Source organism: Chiroxiphia lanceolata, chromosome 26 (genome assembly GCF_009829145.1).
Source record: "Chiroxiphia lanceolata isolate bChiLan1 chromosome 26, bChiLan1.pri, whole genome shotgun sequence".
Lineage (NCBI taxonomy): Eukaryota > Metazoa > Chordata > Aves > Passeriformes > Pipridae > Chiroxiphia > Chiroxiphia lanceolata.
Genome location: NC_045662.1, coordinates 4,407,612 through 4,419,414, shown reverse-complemented (window position 1 = coordinate 4,419,414; position 11,803 = coordinate 4,407,612). Strand labels below are relative to the sequence as shown.

The 11,803-nt window shown below is 67.6% G+C and overlaps 1 protein-coding gene across 1 annotated transcript; it reads left to right on the top strand.

Moving 5' to 3' along the window:
- The first annotated feature begins 3,852 nt into the window (after nucleotides 1-3,852).
- Nucleotides 3,853-11,721, top strand: RAPGEFL1 (Rap guanine nucleotide exchange factor like 1). Its single transcript, XM_032711182.1, has 15 exons — nucleotides 3,853-4,336; nucleotides 6,221-6,299; nucleotides 6,854-7,001; nucleotides 7,075-7,172; nucleotides 7,557-7,669; nucleotides 7,820-7,987; nucleotides 8,068-8,165; nucleotides 8,485-8,607; nucleotides 8,714-8,892; nucleotides 8,967-9,057; nucleotides 9,671-9,721; nucleotides 9,939-10,026; nucleotides 10,115-10,179; nucleotides 10,428-10,482; nucleotides 11,160-11,721. The coding sequence occupies exons 1-15, from the start codon at nucleotides 3,913-3,915 to the stop codon at nucleotides 11,282-11,284; spliced, it is 1,905 nt and encodes a 634-aa protein (XP_032567073.1). The 5' UTR covers nucleotides 3,853-3,912; the 3' UTR covers nucleotides 11,285-11,721.
- The last annotated feature ends 82 nt before the right edge of the window (nucleotides 11,722-11,803 follow it).

The window sequence follows — 11,803 nt, the reverse complement described above, 5'->3', positions numbered from 1 at the left end:
GAGGCTGTTGGGAACGCGCTGCCTAGGCAGGAACCACTTAATTTAGGAGCTGCTCCTAATTCTTTTCCCAACAAGCCATTGGTAACTGGTGTTGGTCCGTGTGTGTGAGCTCTCAGGTGGGATTCCACGGGGTGACCCCCATCCCTGCTGCCACCTGCCCTCTCGGCAGCGACGGGGAGGTTTGTGGGTGCCCAGCACCCCGACGCTGCCCGAGCAGCCCAGCCAGCACCCAAACCAGCTCGGCAGGGCCGGGTTTGCTCCCAGCGCTTGGGAGTTGCTGCTGGGGCTGTGGAGGGTGTTGGAACCTGCCCCGACACTCCGGGCTGGGCTCTGGCCCCATGAGGAAGCGCCGCAGCCCTGCACCTGTCCCCGCCTCGGTTTCCTCCCCCACGGCAGCCTTGTGCCCCCGTTCAGATTCCCAATCCCGTGGGGTGACTGTGCCAAGCCGATCCCGGCTGGCTCACCTGTGCCGCGGCCCCGTCCCCCTGTGCCTCCCGCGTCCCGCCGGCCCCACGGCTCCAGCTCCGGCTTGGCCGCGTCCTCGCAGCCGTTTGCAAATTGCATTAGGAAACTTGGCAGGGCCGGCTGCCCCTTCCTGCCCATTCCTGCCGATTCCTGCTGCTCTCCCAGGCACGTGCCGGGACGCCGTGGGGACGCGCCAGCTGCCGGCGCAGGCTCTGGGCGAGGGGGACGTCACCGAGCGAGCGGCGTCTCGGCCGCCCCGTCCCCATCTGTGGCCAGGACAGGGGCCCGGCACCCACCTGCCAGCTCTCCAGGTGGATCCCTCATCCATGCCCTGCTCTCCAGCAGAAATTCCTTCTTTGTTTGGTGTTTGTGATTCCGTGACCTTTCCGTGTCTCGTTTCAGCCACTGAAGCCACATCCCCAGAGCAGAACCCCCTCATGTTTTGTGTGTCACCGTGTCTCTGCCTTAAGGCTGACATGTGTCATTGACATATGGTCACACAAGCGAAATCCTGGACCTTACACTGTGCTGAGCTTTTGTGTTATTTGGATTCCCATCCCATGGGATGCACATCCCTGTCAGCATTGTAGGAAGCAGGCCTGTCTCATGTCTCCCTCCTGGGGCTGAGACCTGCAAGGACAGAGTCCATCTGAGCTTCCCTGGCAGGACTGTAGTCCCCTCCGTGGCATCCCAGGAGCTGCTCCCTCCTTCCCAGGAGCTGCTCTCTCCCTGGGAGCCACACTCCTCTTCCCGGGAGCCGCTCTACCCTCCCCAGGAGCTCCTGATGGGACGGGAATTGCGGCTCCGCTGTTCCTGGCACCAGCCGCCCCCACGTCCCCGGGAGCAGCTGCCACCTGTCTCAGAGCCCCCTCCTCTCCCGGGGCTGGGGGCTGCAGTGAGCCCCCTCCTCTCCCCCAGCCTCGCTGGCTGCCGGGGAAGGACCAACTGGAGTGTTGGTGGTGCGGGAGCTGCCGCCCACGCGTTTCTGTGCTGTGCTGTCCCCGCCTCGGCTGCCTCCGCCTCTGCCGGCTCCCCACCCACCTGCCCACGACAAACAGGGGGTGGGGGGCATGTATTCCACTCCTGTGCCCACCCTGATCCTATAGAGGGAGCGCTGTGGTGGGCTCTGCCCTCCTGCAATGGGATGGACAGGGGGAACGATGCTGGCAGGCCAGGGGGCGGCTTTGAGGGCAGGGGGGACCCCAATTCCTCCCACTGCATCCCACTCCCTTTTCCTCTCTTCCCTGCAGCTCTCCCCAGCTCCTGCCCTCACTGTCAGCAGCAGGGTCAGGGTGCTCAGCTCCTACCCTGGCTGCTGGCAGTGGGGTGGGGGTCCCAGAGCCCCAGAGCAGAGTCATCACCCTCCTGCCCCTGCTGCCATGTTGCCTTATCCCTCCCCAGTCCCCCTGCCTCAGTTCCCTGTTCTGGCAGAGACCTCAGGGGTCAAGGGCCTGGCTCTCCCTTTGTAGGGGGTTTCTCCTCTTCCCCAAACATGCAACTCCCCTCTGCCAGCGCTGCAGCCGGGAAGTGGGTTAAGGCGCTGGCTCGGGGAGGGATTTTTCCCGGGGTGTAATTTTTCCCTCCTACACACGGTCTGTTTTGAGCAGTGCCTGGAGGCTTCGCACCCCCGGCTCCGGGCGGGGGAACGCGGCGGCTGCCAACCAACTGAGGGAAGCGCCCGCTCCAGATCCCAGCTCGTTAGGAGAAATAACAGCAAATTAATTAAGCCAATAGTTCTCTCTGTGCCAGCAGTGCCCCCGTCCCTGCCGAGCCAGGGAGAGGGGCTGGGACAGGCCGGATCTGGGGCACCTTTCCCAGGAGGAGCATCGCCCTTGGCACGGCACAGTGCTCTGGGTCCCTCCTGCCCGTGTGGCCCAGTGCAGCCCTGCTGCCAGCAGCGAACAGGGTCTCTCTGAGCCTCAGTTTCCCCTCCTGCTGTCACGAGAAGCCCCTCTCCACGTGGCTGCAGCCCAGGCAGAAGCACCACTTGTAACTGGGGCTGGGAGCCCTTGTCTGGACACCCTGGGTAGAGAGAATGGAGGAGCTCAGCAGGGTGGGATGGTTTGAGGGTGTTGGGTGGGGTCTGGGGACATCTGAGGGACAGAGGAGGGACATGCAGTGCCTTAATGTGCCGTGCTCTGCCATCCCATCCCGACAGGGCCTCGAGCAGCCCCGGAGGGGAGTGGGGACTTGTTTTGCCGCTCTCCGGCAGCCGCATGGATGGAGTTGCCAGGCAACTGCCGGGTGGAGGCGAAGCGGGAACAAAGCGGGAGCTGCCGGGACCCCCGTCCCTTCATCCCTCCCCGAATCCCCCAGGGAGCAGGGCCCAGCAAAGGCCATGGGGTCACACGCTGCTTCCCCCCGGGCCACTGCCACCGTCCCATCCCGGGGCTGCTGCAGGGCCACGGGATTGCAGAGGATGGACCCGAAAGGGAGGACTGGGGGAGGCACAGGGTCCGTCCCCCTGTTGCTGCCTCCCCTTGCTGTGCCCAGAGGGTGCGAGGTGAGCCAGGGGGCACGGGCAGGATGGGTGCTCAGCACCCCGCGGGTGAGGAGCACGAGGCTCAGCCTCGGGCAGGCGCCCATCCTGCCCTGCCCTGACACCTTCCCCAGCACCTGCCCTGGCACGCCGGGGCCCGTTCCGGCCTGGCAGACGGCAGGGGGGAGCTGGCAGCCAGCCCGACCTGCCCGCCCTGCCCGCGGGGCAACCCAGCCCCAGGGGTGCCAGGGTGGGGGGTCCCGCACCCACCCCCAGCCCTTTCCCACGGTGCGGTGGGAGCAGAGAGCTGGGCTGGGGGGGCCAGGGGTGGGTCACCCCACACCTGGGGATGTGCCCCCCGTGGAGGGGGACAGTCCTCTGTGCCCCTGGGCTGCCACGGGGGGCTGTGGGTGTGCGGGGGGTGTGAGGCAGCGCGTGGCAGGGGGGTCGCAGTGTGTTACAGCGTGGGGGGGACAGGCTGTGGGTTCTGTGTCCCTCCAGGCTGTACGGTGTGGGGGGTGCGCGTGGTCGTGCCCCGGGGACGCGGGTGGAGATATGGGGGGGGGGATGCGAGTGTGTGTAACGCATCACCTGTGCGGCGCTGCGGGCAAGGCAGGGGGTGACCATGTCCGGGGGCGAGCCGGTGCCACCGCAGCCCCGGGCGCGGGCTCGGTGCCGAGTGCGGTGGTGCGGGGAGGGGGCGGGCAGGTGCCGTTGGCGGGGTCGGGGGCGGCGGCGGTGCGGGGAAAGGGGCGGGCAGGTGCCGGGGGCGGTGGCGGCGGGGCCGTACCGGGGCGGGGCTGCGCTGGCGGCGGGGCCGCGGCGGGGCCGGTGCGGGGCGGGCGCAGCGTGCAGCCGGTGCGGGGCGGGCGGGGAGCGGCGCCGGGGCCCGAGCGGAGCCGAGCGGAGCCGCCGCCGCCGCCGATGGGCCCCTGAGCCGCCGCCGCCGCCGCCGCGCCCGGGCGGCCATGAAGCCGCTGGAGAAGTTGCTGAAGAAGCCGGGCTCGCACCTGCCCGCCCGCCCCGCCGCCCCCCCGGGGCAGGTACCGGGGCCGGGGTCGCTGCCGGCGCCGCGGCGGCAGAGCCTGTCGCGCCCGGCCGCCTCCCCCGAGGAGCCGCCGGGGCCGGCGGGGCCGGTACCGGGGGGCGAGGGCCGCTGGCTGGAGCTGCGGCCGCCCGAGGCGCCGCTCCGCTCCCCCGAGGAGCCGTCACCGGGCGGCGACCGCGATCGGGACCGGGACCGGGAGCCGCCGAGCCCGGAGCCGCCGCCCGCCGCCCGCTGCTGCTGCGGCTGCGGCTGCGCCCCCACCGCACCCGCGCCCCCCGAGCGGCTCCTGACCGCGCTCCTCGACCGGCTGCCGGCGGCTGAGCACGGGAGGGGCTGCGGGGCAGGTACGGGGCTGCGGGACCCCCGGGGAGGGGCTGCGGGATCCCCGGGAGGGGCTGCGGGGGTGCCCGGGGCGGGGAGCGCGGGGGTCGCGGGGCGATGCGGCGGCGCGGGGGGAGATCGGGGGCGGCCGCTGCCTGCGGGGGGGATGCGCTGGTGGATGACGGGGTGGGAGACACCGGGATGGGGGAGCTCCGTGCCCGGTACGCGGTTTCCGGTGGGGTGGGTGGCCTCGCGGGGGGCACAGCGGTGCCCGGTTGGGGTGACAAGGTCAGGACCGGGTCCCTGCCGGGGCAAGGTGCCCGTGGCAGCGGGGTGGGCAGGAGCCCCCGGCGTGGGCAGGGGTCCCCCAGGGCAGCACACTGCGGTGGAAGGGGTGGCAGGGGAATGGGGATGCTCGGTGGTGGCAGCAGCCCAGTGAGGACTGGAGGTGGCTGGGCACCGGGAGCCACTGCAGCATCCACCTCCCGGTTGGATGGTCCGTAACATCCTCCTGGTGCTAAAATTAGTCCCGACGGGAGCTGCAGTGGGAGGGTCGGTTGGACGCCCCTTCCCTCTGGCACAGGCCTCCCAGTGCTGTCCCACGGTGGCTCCCCATGCCCAGGTGCCAGAGCTGGGTGGGAGCCAGGCTGGGTGCAGGTGGGTGGGAGCATTCCCACGCCACGGGCATCCCTGCTCTGGCCAGTCTCACTTGGCTGGTGGGACTGGGAGGTGTTGAGGAACCCACTGGTGACCCCCAGCTACCACCAGCCCCCTGCTCCAGTGATGCCAGGGTTGGGCACAGGCAGAAGGAGCCCTCAGGTAGGAGCGAGCTGGGACTGGCAGTGCCAGGCCCTGCCTGCACTGACATGTTGCCAGGCCTGGCGGTGCCCAGGCTGGCCTGGAGCAGGGCAGGCAGGAGCCAGCATGGGGGTCCCAGTGTGGGAAAGTCTCCCAGTGGCTCTGGGGTACGGCCTGAGTGCTGCAGAGGGATGGGGAAACTGAGGCAGGGCCGGAGGGGGCTGCAGCCTGGGGGGATAGGGGGAGTGTTTGACTCCTGCCCCCAGGCAGAGCACGAGAGGGGGCCGTGCCCAGGGCAGGGGGGCTGGGGGCCGTGTACCTGTACCCTCCACTCTACCAGTACCTCTGCCTGTCTCTGTGCCCTAGACCACCATGTCCTGTTTTTGGCAGCAGCTTATGCCCCGTGGGTGCTGTGCCTGGCATGAGGGTACCGGGGTACCCTCTGCCCTGGCTCAGCACAGATCCACGAACAGGTTAATAGTCTGAGGGGACACTCTGTACAGCCCCTCGGGGCTGTCCCTGTGGGGCAGAGCCCTTGGAAAGGCTCTGGGGTCCCACTATAGTGTCCCTGGGGCATGTGGGCACAGCCCCTGCTCAGGGCCGAGGGTTGTTCTGGTGCCAGGGAGGGAGTGGTGCCTCGTCCAAAGGTCCCGGTGGCGGCTGGTGCTGGCGCCAGTGCCACCCCTCGGCTCACCTGGCCATGCCAAAACACCTTCCCAGGGTGGTGCCACTGGTGCTGGCCCGGAGATTCCGGCTGTGGCACCGGCCCGCTGTGCCCCGAGCTCCTGCCTCAGTTTCCCCCTCCGTGTCCCGCCGTGCCCACGGCTCTCACGGGGCTCCCGGGTGTGCCGGGGCGTCGCAGCCCCGGTGCCGCCCTGCCGGCGCCTCTGCCCCCACACCGGCTCTGCCGGGCCCGGCTGCCCCGGGGCTGGGACGGGCCCTGAGTCAGCGCCGGCGCGGGGGGGGGGGTTCGCGTGGGGCTCGGCCTCTCCCGGTGTCACCCCGGAATTAGCATTGCTCCCGTCACCCTCCCGCCCCGCCGGGCACGGGGGGTGTCGGGGGGCTGTGCAGGGTGGGGTGCCCACACCTGTCCCCCAAATCTCCCCCAGAGTCACTGCTGGATGACATCGTTCTCACCCACTCGCTGTTCCTGCCCACCGAGCGCTTCCTGCAGCAGCTGCACCAGCAATATCCTGGGGGGCAACGGGGGGGCACGAGGGTGGGACAGGGAGGGGGCCAGTGTTGGGCACGGGGGGCATTGGGAGGGCACAAGGGAGGGCACGAGGGTGCAGTGAGGAGGGCTCTGAGGCTGGGCATGAGGAGGGGATCGGGGTGCAATGAGGATGGGCACAAGGGTGTCATGAAAGGGACATGAGGGGGTGACCAGGTGGGCACCAGGGTGGGCAAGAAAGTGCCATGAAGGTGGCATAGGGGTGGGCATGAGAGTGGGCATGGGGATTGCAAGGAGGAGGAGGATGTGGGGAGGGCAGCAGGGTGCTATGGGGGGCTCACAGGAGCAGCAAGGAGGGAATTGGGGTGGCCGTGTGGGTGGGCACATGGGGGGGCTGTGAAGGTGGGCATGTGGGTGCATGAGAGTGGGCTACAGGTTTGGGTGCAAGGTGAGCAGGGTGCTACCCCCAGGGTGGGCACAACGGCCCTCACTGGGGTCCCTGGCTGCAGAGGGTGCTGGGGGGCGGCCAGGGGGGTCCCTCCTTGCTGTGGCACCTCCTTGACAGTGCCACCTTCGTGCTGGCAGCGGGCAGCCCCCCGCGCTGGGAGGAGGGGGCCGGGCTGCAGCGCAAGCGGGCGGTGCTGGCCGTGCTCCTGCACTTCCTCGAGACATACAAGGGGCTGCTCCAGGAGGAGGAGAGCGCCGGGAAGGTCATCAAGGTGGGGATCCCCTTCCCGTGTCTCCCCCCGCAGTCCCCCAGAGCGCCCCGCCCTAACCCCTCTCGCCCCCCAGGAGCTCTACTTGCTCATCATGAAGGACACGTCCCTCTACCACGACCTGGAGGACGAGATCCTCAAGCTGCACCAGCTCGTGGAGACGGTGGAGCTCAAGTGAGAGGGGGAAAAGGGGGTGTGGGGGAAGGGGAGGGGATCCTGGGGGACTCTGTGGGTCAGGGTGTCCCCAGGAAGGACAAGGATTTCTGGTCCTTGGGGGCACACAGGTGCTGGGGGGTCATTAGCTCATTAGCAGCCCACCCTGGTGCCCTCCTGACTGCACCTTCATGCCCTCCCCATGCCCAGCCCCAGACCCCTCCCCATCGCACCCGCGTGCCCACCCCCTGCCCCCTTCATTGCACCCCCAGTGCCCTCCTCACGCCCACCCTCCTTGTCCCGAGCAAGGCCCTGGGTGGGGGCTGTCAGGGCACCCAGCACACCTCAGGGTGCAGCCCCAGGGGTGCCAGGGCCTCGCCTGACACCTTCCCTGTGCCCCCCCAGGGTGGCCGACGAGACACCCCCCCCGAACAAGCAGGTGAAGCCGCTGTTCCGGCACTTCCGCCGCATCGACTCGTGCCTGCAGACCCGGGTGGCATTTCGGGGCTCTGACGAGAGTGAGTGACCAGAGTGGGGGCCTGGGGTCCCCTCTCTGTGTCCTGCTGGCCCTGCCTGCCCCGTGCCTGCCCCGTGCCTCAGTTTCCCGGTGGGCAGTGCCCAGGGCAGGGCAGGGCGTGCCCTATGCTGATGTCCCCACCCCTCCCCAGTTTTCTGCCGCGTGTACCTGCCCGACCACTCGTACGTGACCATCCGCAGCCGCCTCTCAGCCTCGGTGCAGGACATCCTGGCCTCAGTCACCGAGAAGCTCCAGTACTCGGAGGAGCAGAGTGCCCGTGAGGATGCCCTGATCCTCGTCACCATGGCCTCGTCCGGAGGTGCCCGAGGGGCCGGGGGGGCTGTAGGCAGGGCTGGGGGGTCCCACAGGTGCTGACCCCCGTCCTGTGCCCCATGGCAGAGAAAGCGGTGCTGCAGCCCAGCGAGGAGTGTGTGTTCACCACCCTGGGCATCAACAGCCACCTCTTCGCCTGCACCAGGGACACCTTCGACTCCCTGGTGAGCTCTGTGGTGGGGACACCCTGATGGGGACCCCCAAGAGGGAACCCCCTGCCAGGGACATCACCCCCCCCTCACCTGCCCAGCCCTGGTGCCACAATCACTCCCTGTGCAGAAAGGGGGGACCTCTGTGCTCCACCCCATTTCCCTGTCCCATGTTCCCACGTTCCCACCCCATTTCCTCCTTCCATTTCCCTGTCCCATGTCCCCACCCCATTTCCCTGTCCCATATTCCTATCCCATTTTCCCACCCCGTGCTCCCACCCTGTGGCCCAGCACCCCCTGAGTGTCCCCATAATCTCATGTCCCCCCCCCTCAGGTGCCGCTTCCCGAGGAGATCCAGGTGGTCCCGGGGGACACGGAGATCCACCGCGTGGAGCCCGAGGACGTGGCCAACCACCTCACTGCCTTCCACTGGGAGCTCTTCCGCTGCATCCATGAGGTCTGGGGGGGTCACAGGGGGGGCTCGGTGTGTGGACACTGCTCTGTGTGTGTGTGTGTGGCTCTGATGCCGCGTGTGTAACTCCCCCCCCCGCCCCTCCCTGCAGCTGGAATTCGTGGATTACGTGTTCCACGGGGAGCGGGGCCGGCGGGAGACGGCAAACCTGGAGCTGCTGCTGCAGCGCTGCAGTGAAGTGCAGCACTGGGTGGGCACGGAGCTGCTGCTCTGCGAGGGGCTGGGCAAGCGCGCCCACCTGCTCAAGAAGCTCATCAAGATCGCTGCCATGTGAGTGGGGGGCCAGGGTGAGGGGGCCCGGGGGTGCCCAGCTTGCCCCTCATGCTCTCCCCTCCCACCTCCAGCTGCAAACAGAACCAGGACATGCTCTCCTTCTATGCCATCGTCATCGGCCTCAACAACGCCGCCGTCAGCCGCCTGCGCCTCACCTGGGAGGTGAGGGGCTGGGGGGCCCTGACCCCCCCCAGGTGCTCCCTGACCCCCCCCAGGTGCTCCCTGACCCCCCCAGGTGCTCCCTGACCCCCCCTGGTGCTCCCAGACCCCCCCAGATGCTCCCAGACCTTCCCAGGCCTTCCTGGACCCCCCCAAGTGCTCCCTGACTCTTTCCTCGGTGCTCCCAGAACCCCCCAGAAGTTCTCAGCCCCCCTGTCCAGTGCTCCCAAAACCCCTCTGGATGCTCACTGACACTCCCTAGTGCTCCCAAACATCCCCAGGTGCTCCCAGAACCCCTTGGATGTTCCCAGATCTACCCTGGGTGCTCCCAGATCCCTCCTTGTGTGCTCCCAGAACCCCCCAGGAGTTCTCAGCCCCCCAGTTCAGTGCTCCCAGGACTCCTCTGGGTGCTCCCACACCTTCTCAAACTTTCCTGGGCCTTCCTGGACCCCCCCCCAGGTGCTCCCAGACCCTTTCCTGGGTGCTCATGACCTGCCCCTGGGTGCTCCTGAACCCCTCATGGGTTCTCCCAGGCCCCCCTCTGGGGTGTTCCTGGACCTCCCAGGTGCTCCCTGACCCGGTGGATCCTCATGTCCCCCCTCAATTTGTCTTCCAGAAACTCCCAGGGAAATTCAAGAACCTGTTTCGGAAGTTCGAGAACCTCACGGTGAGAAACGTCGGGGCCCCGTAGGGGTTGGGGGGTCCCCAGGCCCCCCCAGGGTATTTGGGGAGCTGGTGGGCAGGGAACTTTCCTGGGGTGTCCAGGGCTGTTCTTACTATCCCTCCCCACCAGTCCTGTGCCCACAGCCACCAGCATGGGGGAGAGATCCAGGGAACCCCCAGGGACCCCCCCAAACCCTGACCCCCCCGCCTTGTCCCCCCAGGATCCCTGCAGGAACCACAAGACCTACCGGGAGGTGCTGGCCAAGATGAAGCCCCCTCTGATCCCCTTCGTGCCGCTCATCCTCAAAGGTGAGGGGGGGGCTCCCTGTGTCCCACGGGGGGTCAGGGTCCTGCTGAGACCCCACGGGACCCCCCCTCTAACCCCCTTCACCCCCAGATCTGACCTTCCTGCATGAAGGCAGCAAGACCCTCCTGGACGGGCTGGTCAACATGGAGAAATTGGTGGGTGCTTGTGGGGGGGGATGTGGCTGAGGGACCCCCCGGGGTGAGGGCAGGGCAGGGGGGACCCCCCTGAGGGGCTGGGGGTCCCCTGCCTGTGTGTGGGGGGTGAGGGTTCAGCATCCCCAGGGTGCAGAGCAGGACCCCCGGGGTGGGGTCCCTGATGGTGGGGGATTGTGCAGGAGGTCCTGGGGGGGTCAGTGGTCCTTGGGGGGGCTGGGGCTGACTCTGGGGGTCTCTCTCTGCCCCAGCACTGCATCGCTGAGAAAGTGAGAACCGTGAGGAAGTACCGGAGCCGCCCCCTCTGTGAGTGGGGGGCACATGGGGGTCCGGGGGGGGGAAGGAGGGTGTCCCACACAGCCCTGAACCCTCAGTGCTGCTCCTGAGGGACAGGGGTGTGGCTGCACCCCCATCTACATCCTCACACCCCATTATCCGTGTCCTACACCCCTTCACCCCGGCATCCCCAAATCCCTGCCTCTGCATCCCTTCATCCCCACCCCTCTATCCCTTCATCCCTGTCCCCACATCCGCATTCCCACGTTGCTGTTGCTGCGTCATCCCTTCATCCCCATCCCTATCCCTGCATCCCCATCCTCTCCATCCCATCCATCCCCACTCCCACCTCCTTGTCCTGGAATCTTTTCATCCCCACTCCCCCATCCCTCCATCCCCATCCCTGCGTTCCCACCTCCCCATCCCCATTCCCACACGGCCATCCCTGTATTGTTTTATCCCCATTCCCTACACTCACACATTGCCATCCCTGAATTCCCTGCATCCTTTCATCCCTGTCCCTCCATCCCCATTCCCACGCTGACATCCCCGTTTCCTTTCATCCCCATCCCCTTCATCCCTTTATCCCCGTTCCCAAATTGCCACCTTGCATCTTTTCACCCCCATCCCTCCAACGCCTGCATCCCCACACTCCTCCATCGCTGTTCCCACCCCATTCCCATTCCCATTCCCGTTCCCGTTCCCAGGCCTGGAGCTGGAGGCGTCCCCGGCCCAGCTGCAAACCAAGGCCTACGTGCGGCAGCTGCGCGTCATCGACAACCAGAACCTGCTCTTCGAGCTCTCCTACAAACTGGAGCCTGGCAGCCAGTGAGGGGGGGCCCACTGGGGACCCCCAAACCCTGGGGACCCCCCAGGCCCCGGGACCCCCCAACCCGGGGACCCCCCACCCCGGGGGGCCCGGTGCCCCCCAGCACTGACGCACTTTGCCCAGCCCCGACAGTGGGTGCTGCCCCCACCCTCGGGGGGGTGGGTGGGTTTGGGGACCCCTGGCACATACCCCCCCCTCCCCGGTGCCCCCCTTCCCTGGTGGGGGGCACAGGGACCTACGGGGGGGCCCCTCACCTCCCTACTTTTGTATGTGCCCCCCGCCCCCCCAGACGTGTATATTTTGTACTGAGCGCTGTCCGGAATTGTACATTTATTTTTTAAGAAAAAGGAGGAAAAAAAGGAAAAAAAAACCAAACAACAACAAAACCCCAACAAAACAGGCCGGGGAGGGTGGAGAGCCCCAATAAACGTCTGTCCCGGCGCCCGACTCTGATGTCATGCGAGGGACTTATGTCGTGCTTGGGAGTGACGTCACAGCAGATTGCCAGGTGACGTCACAGTT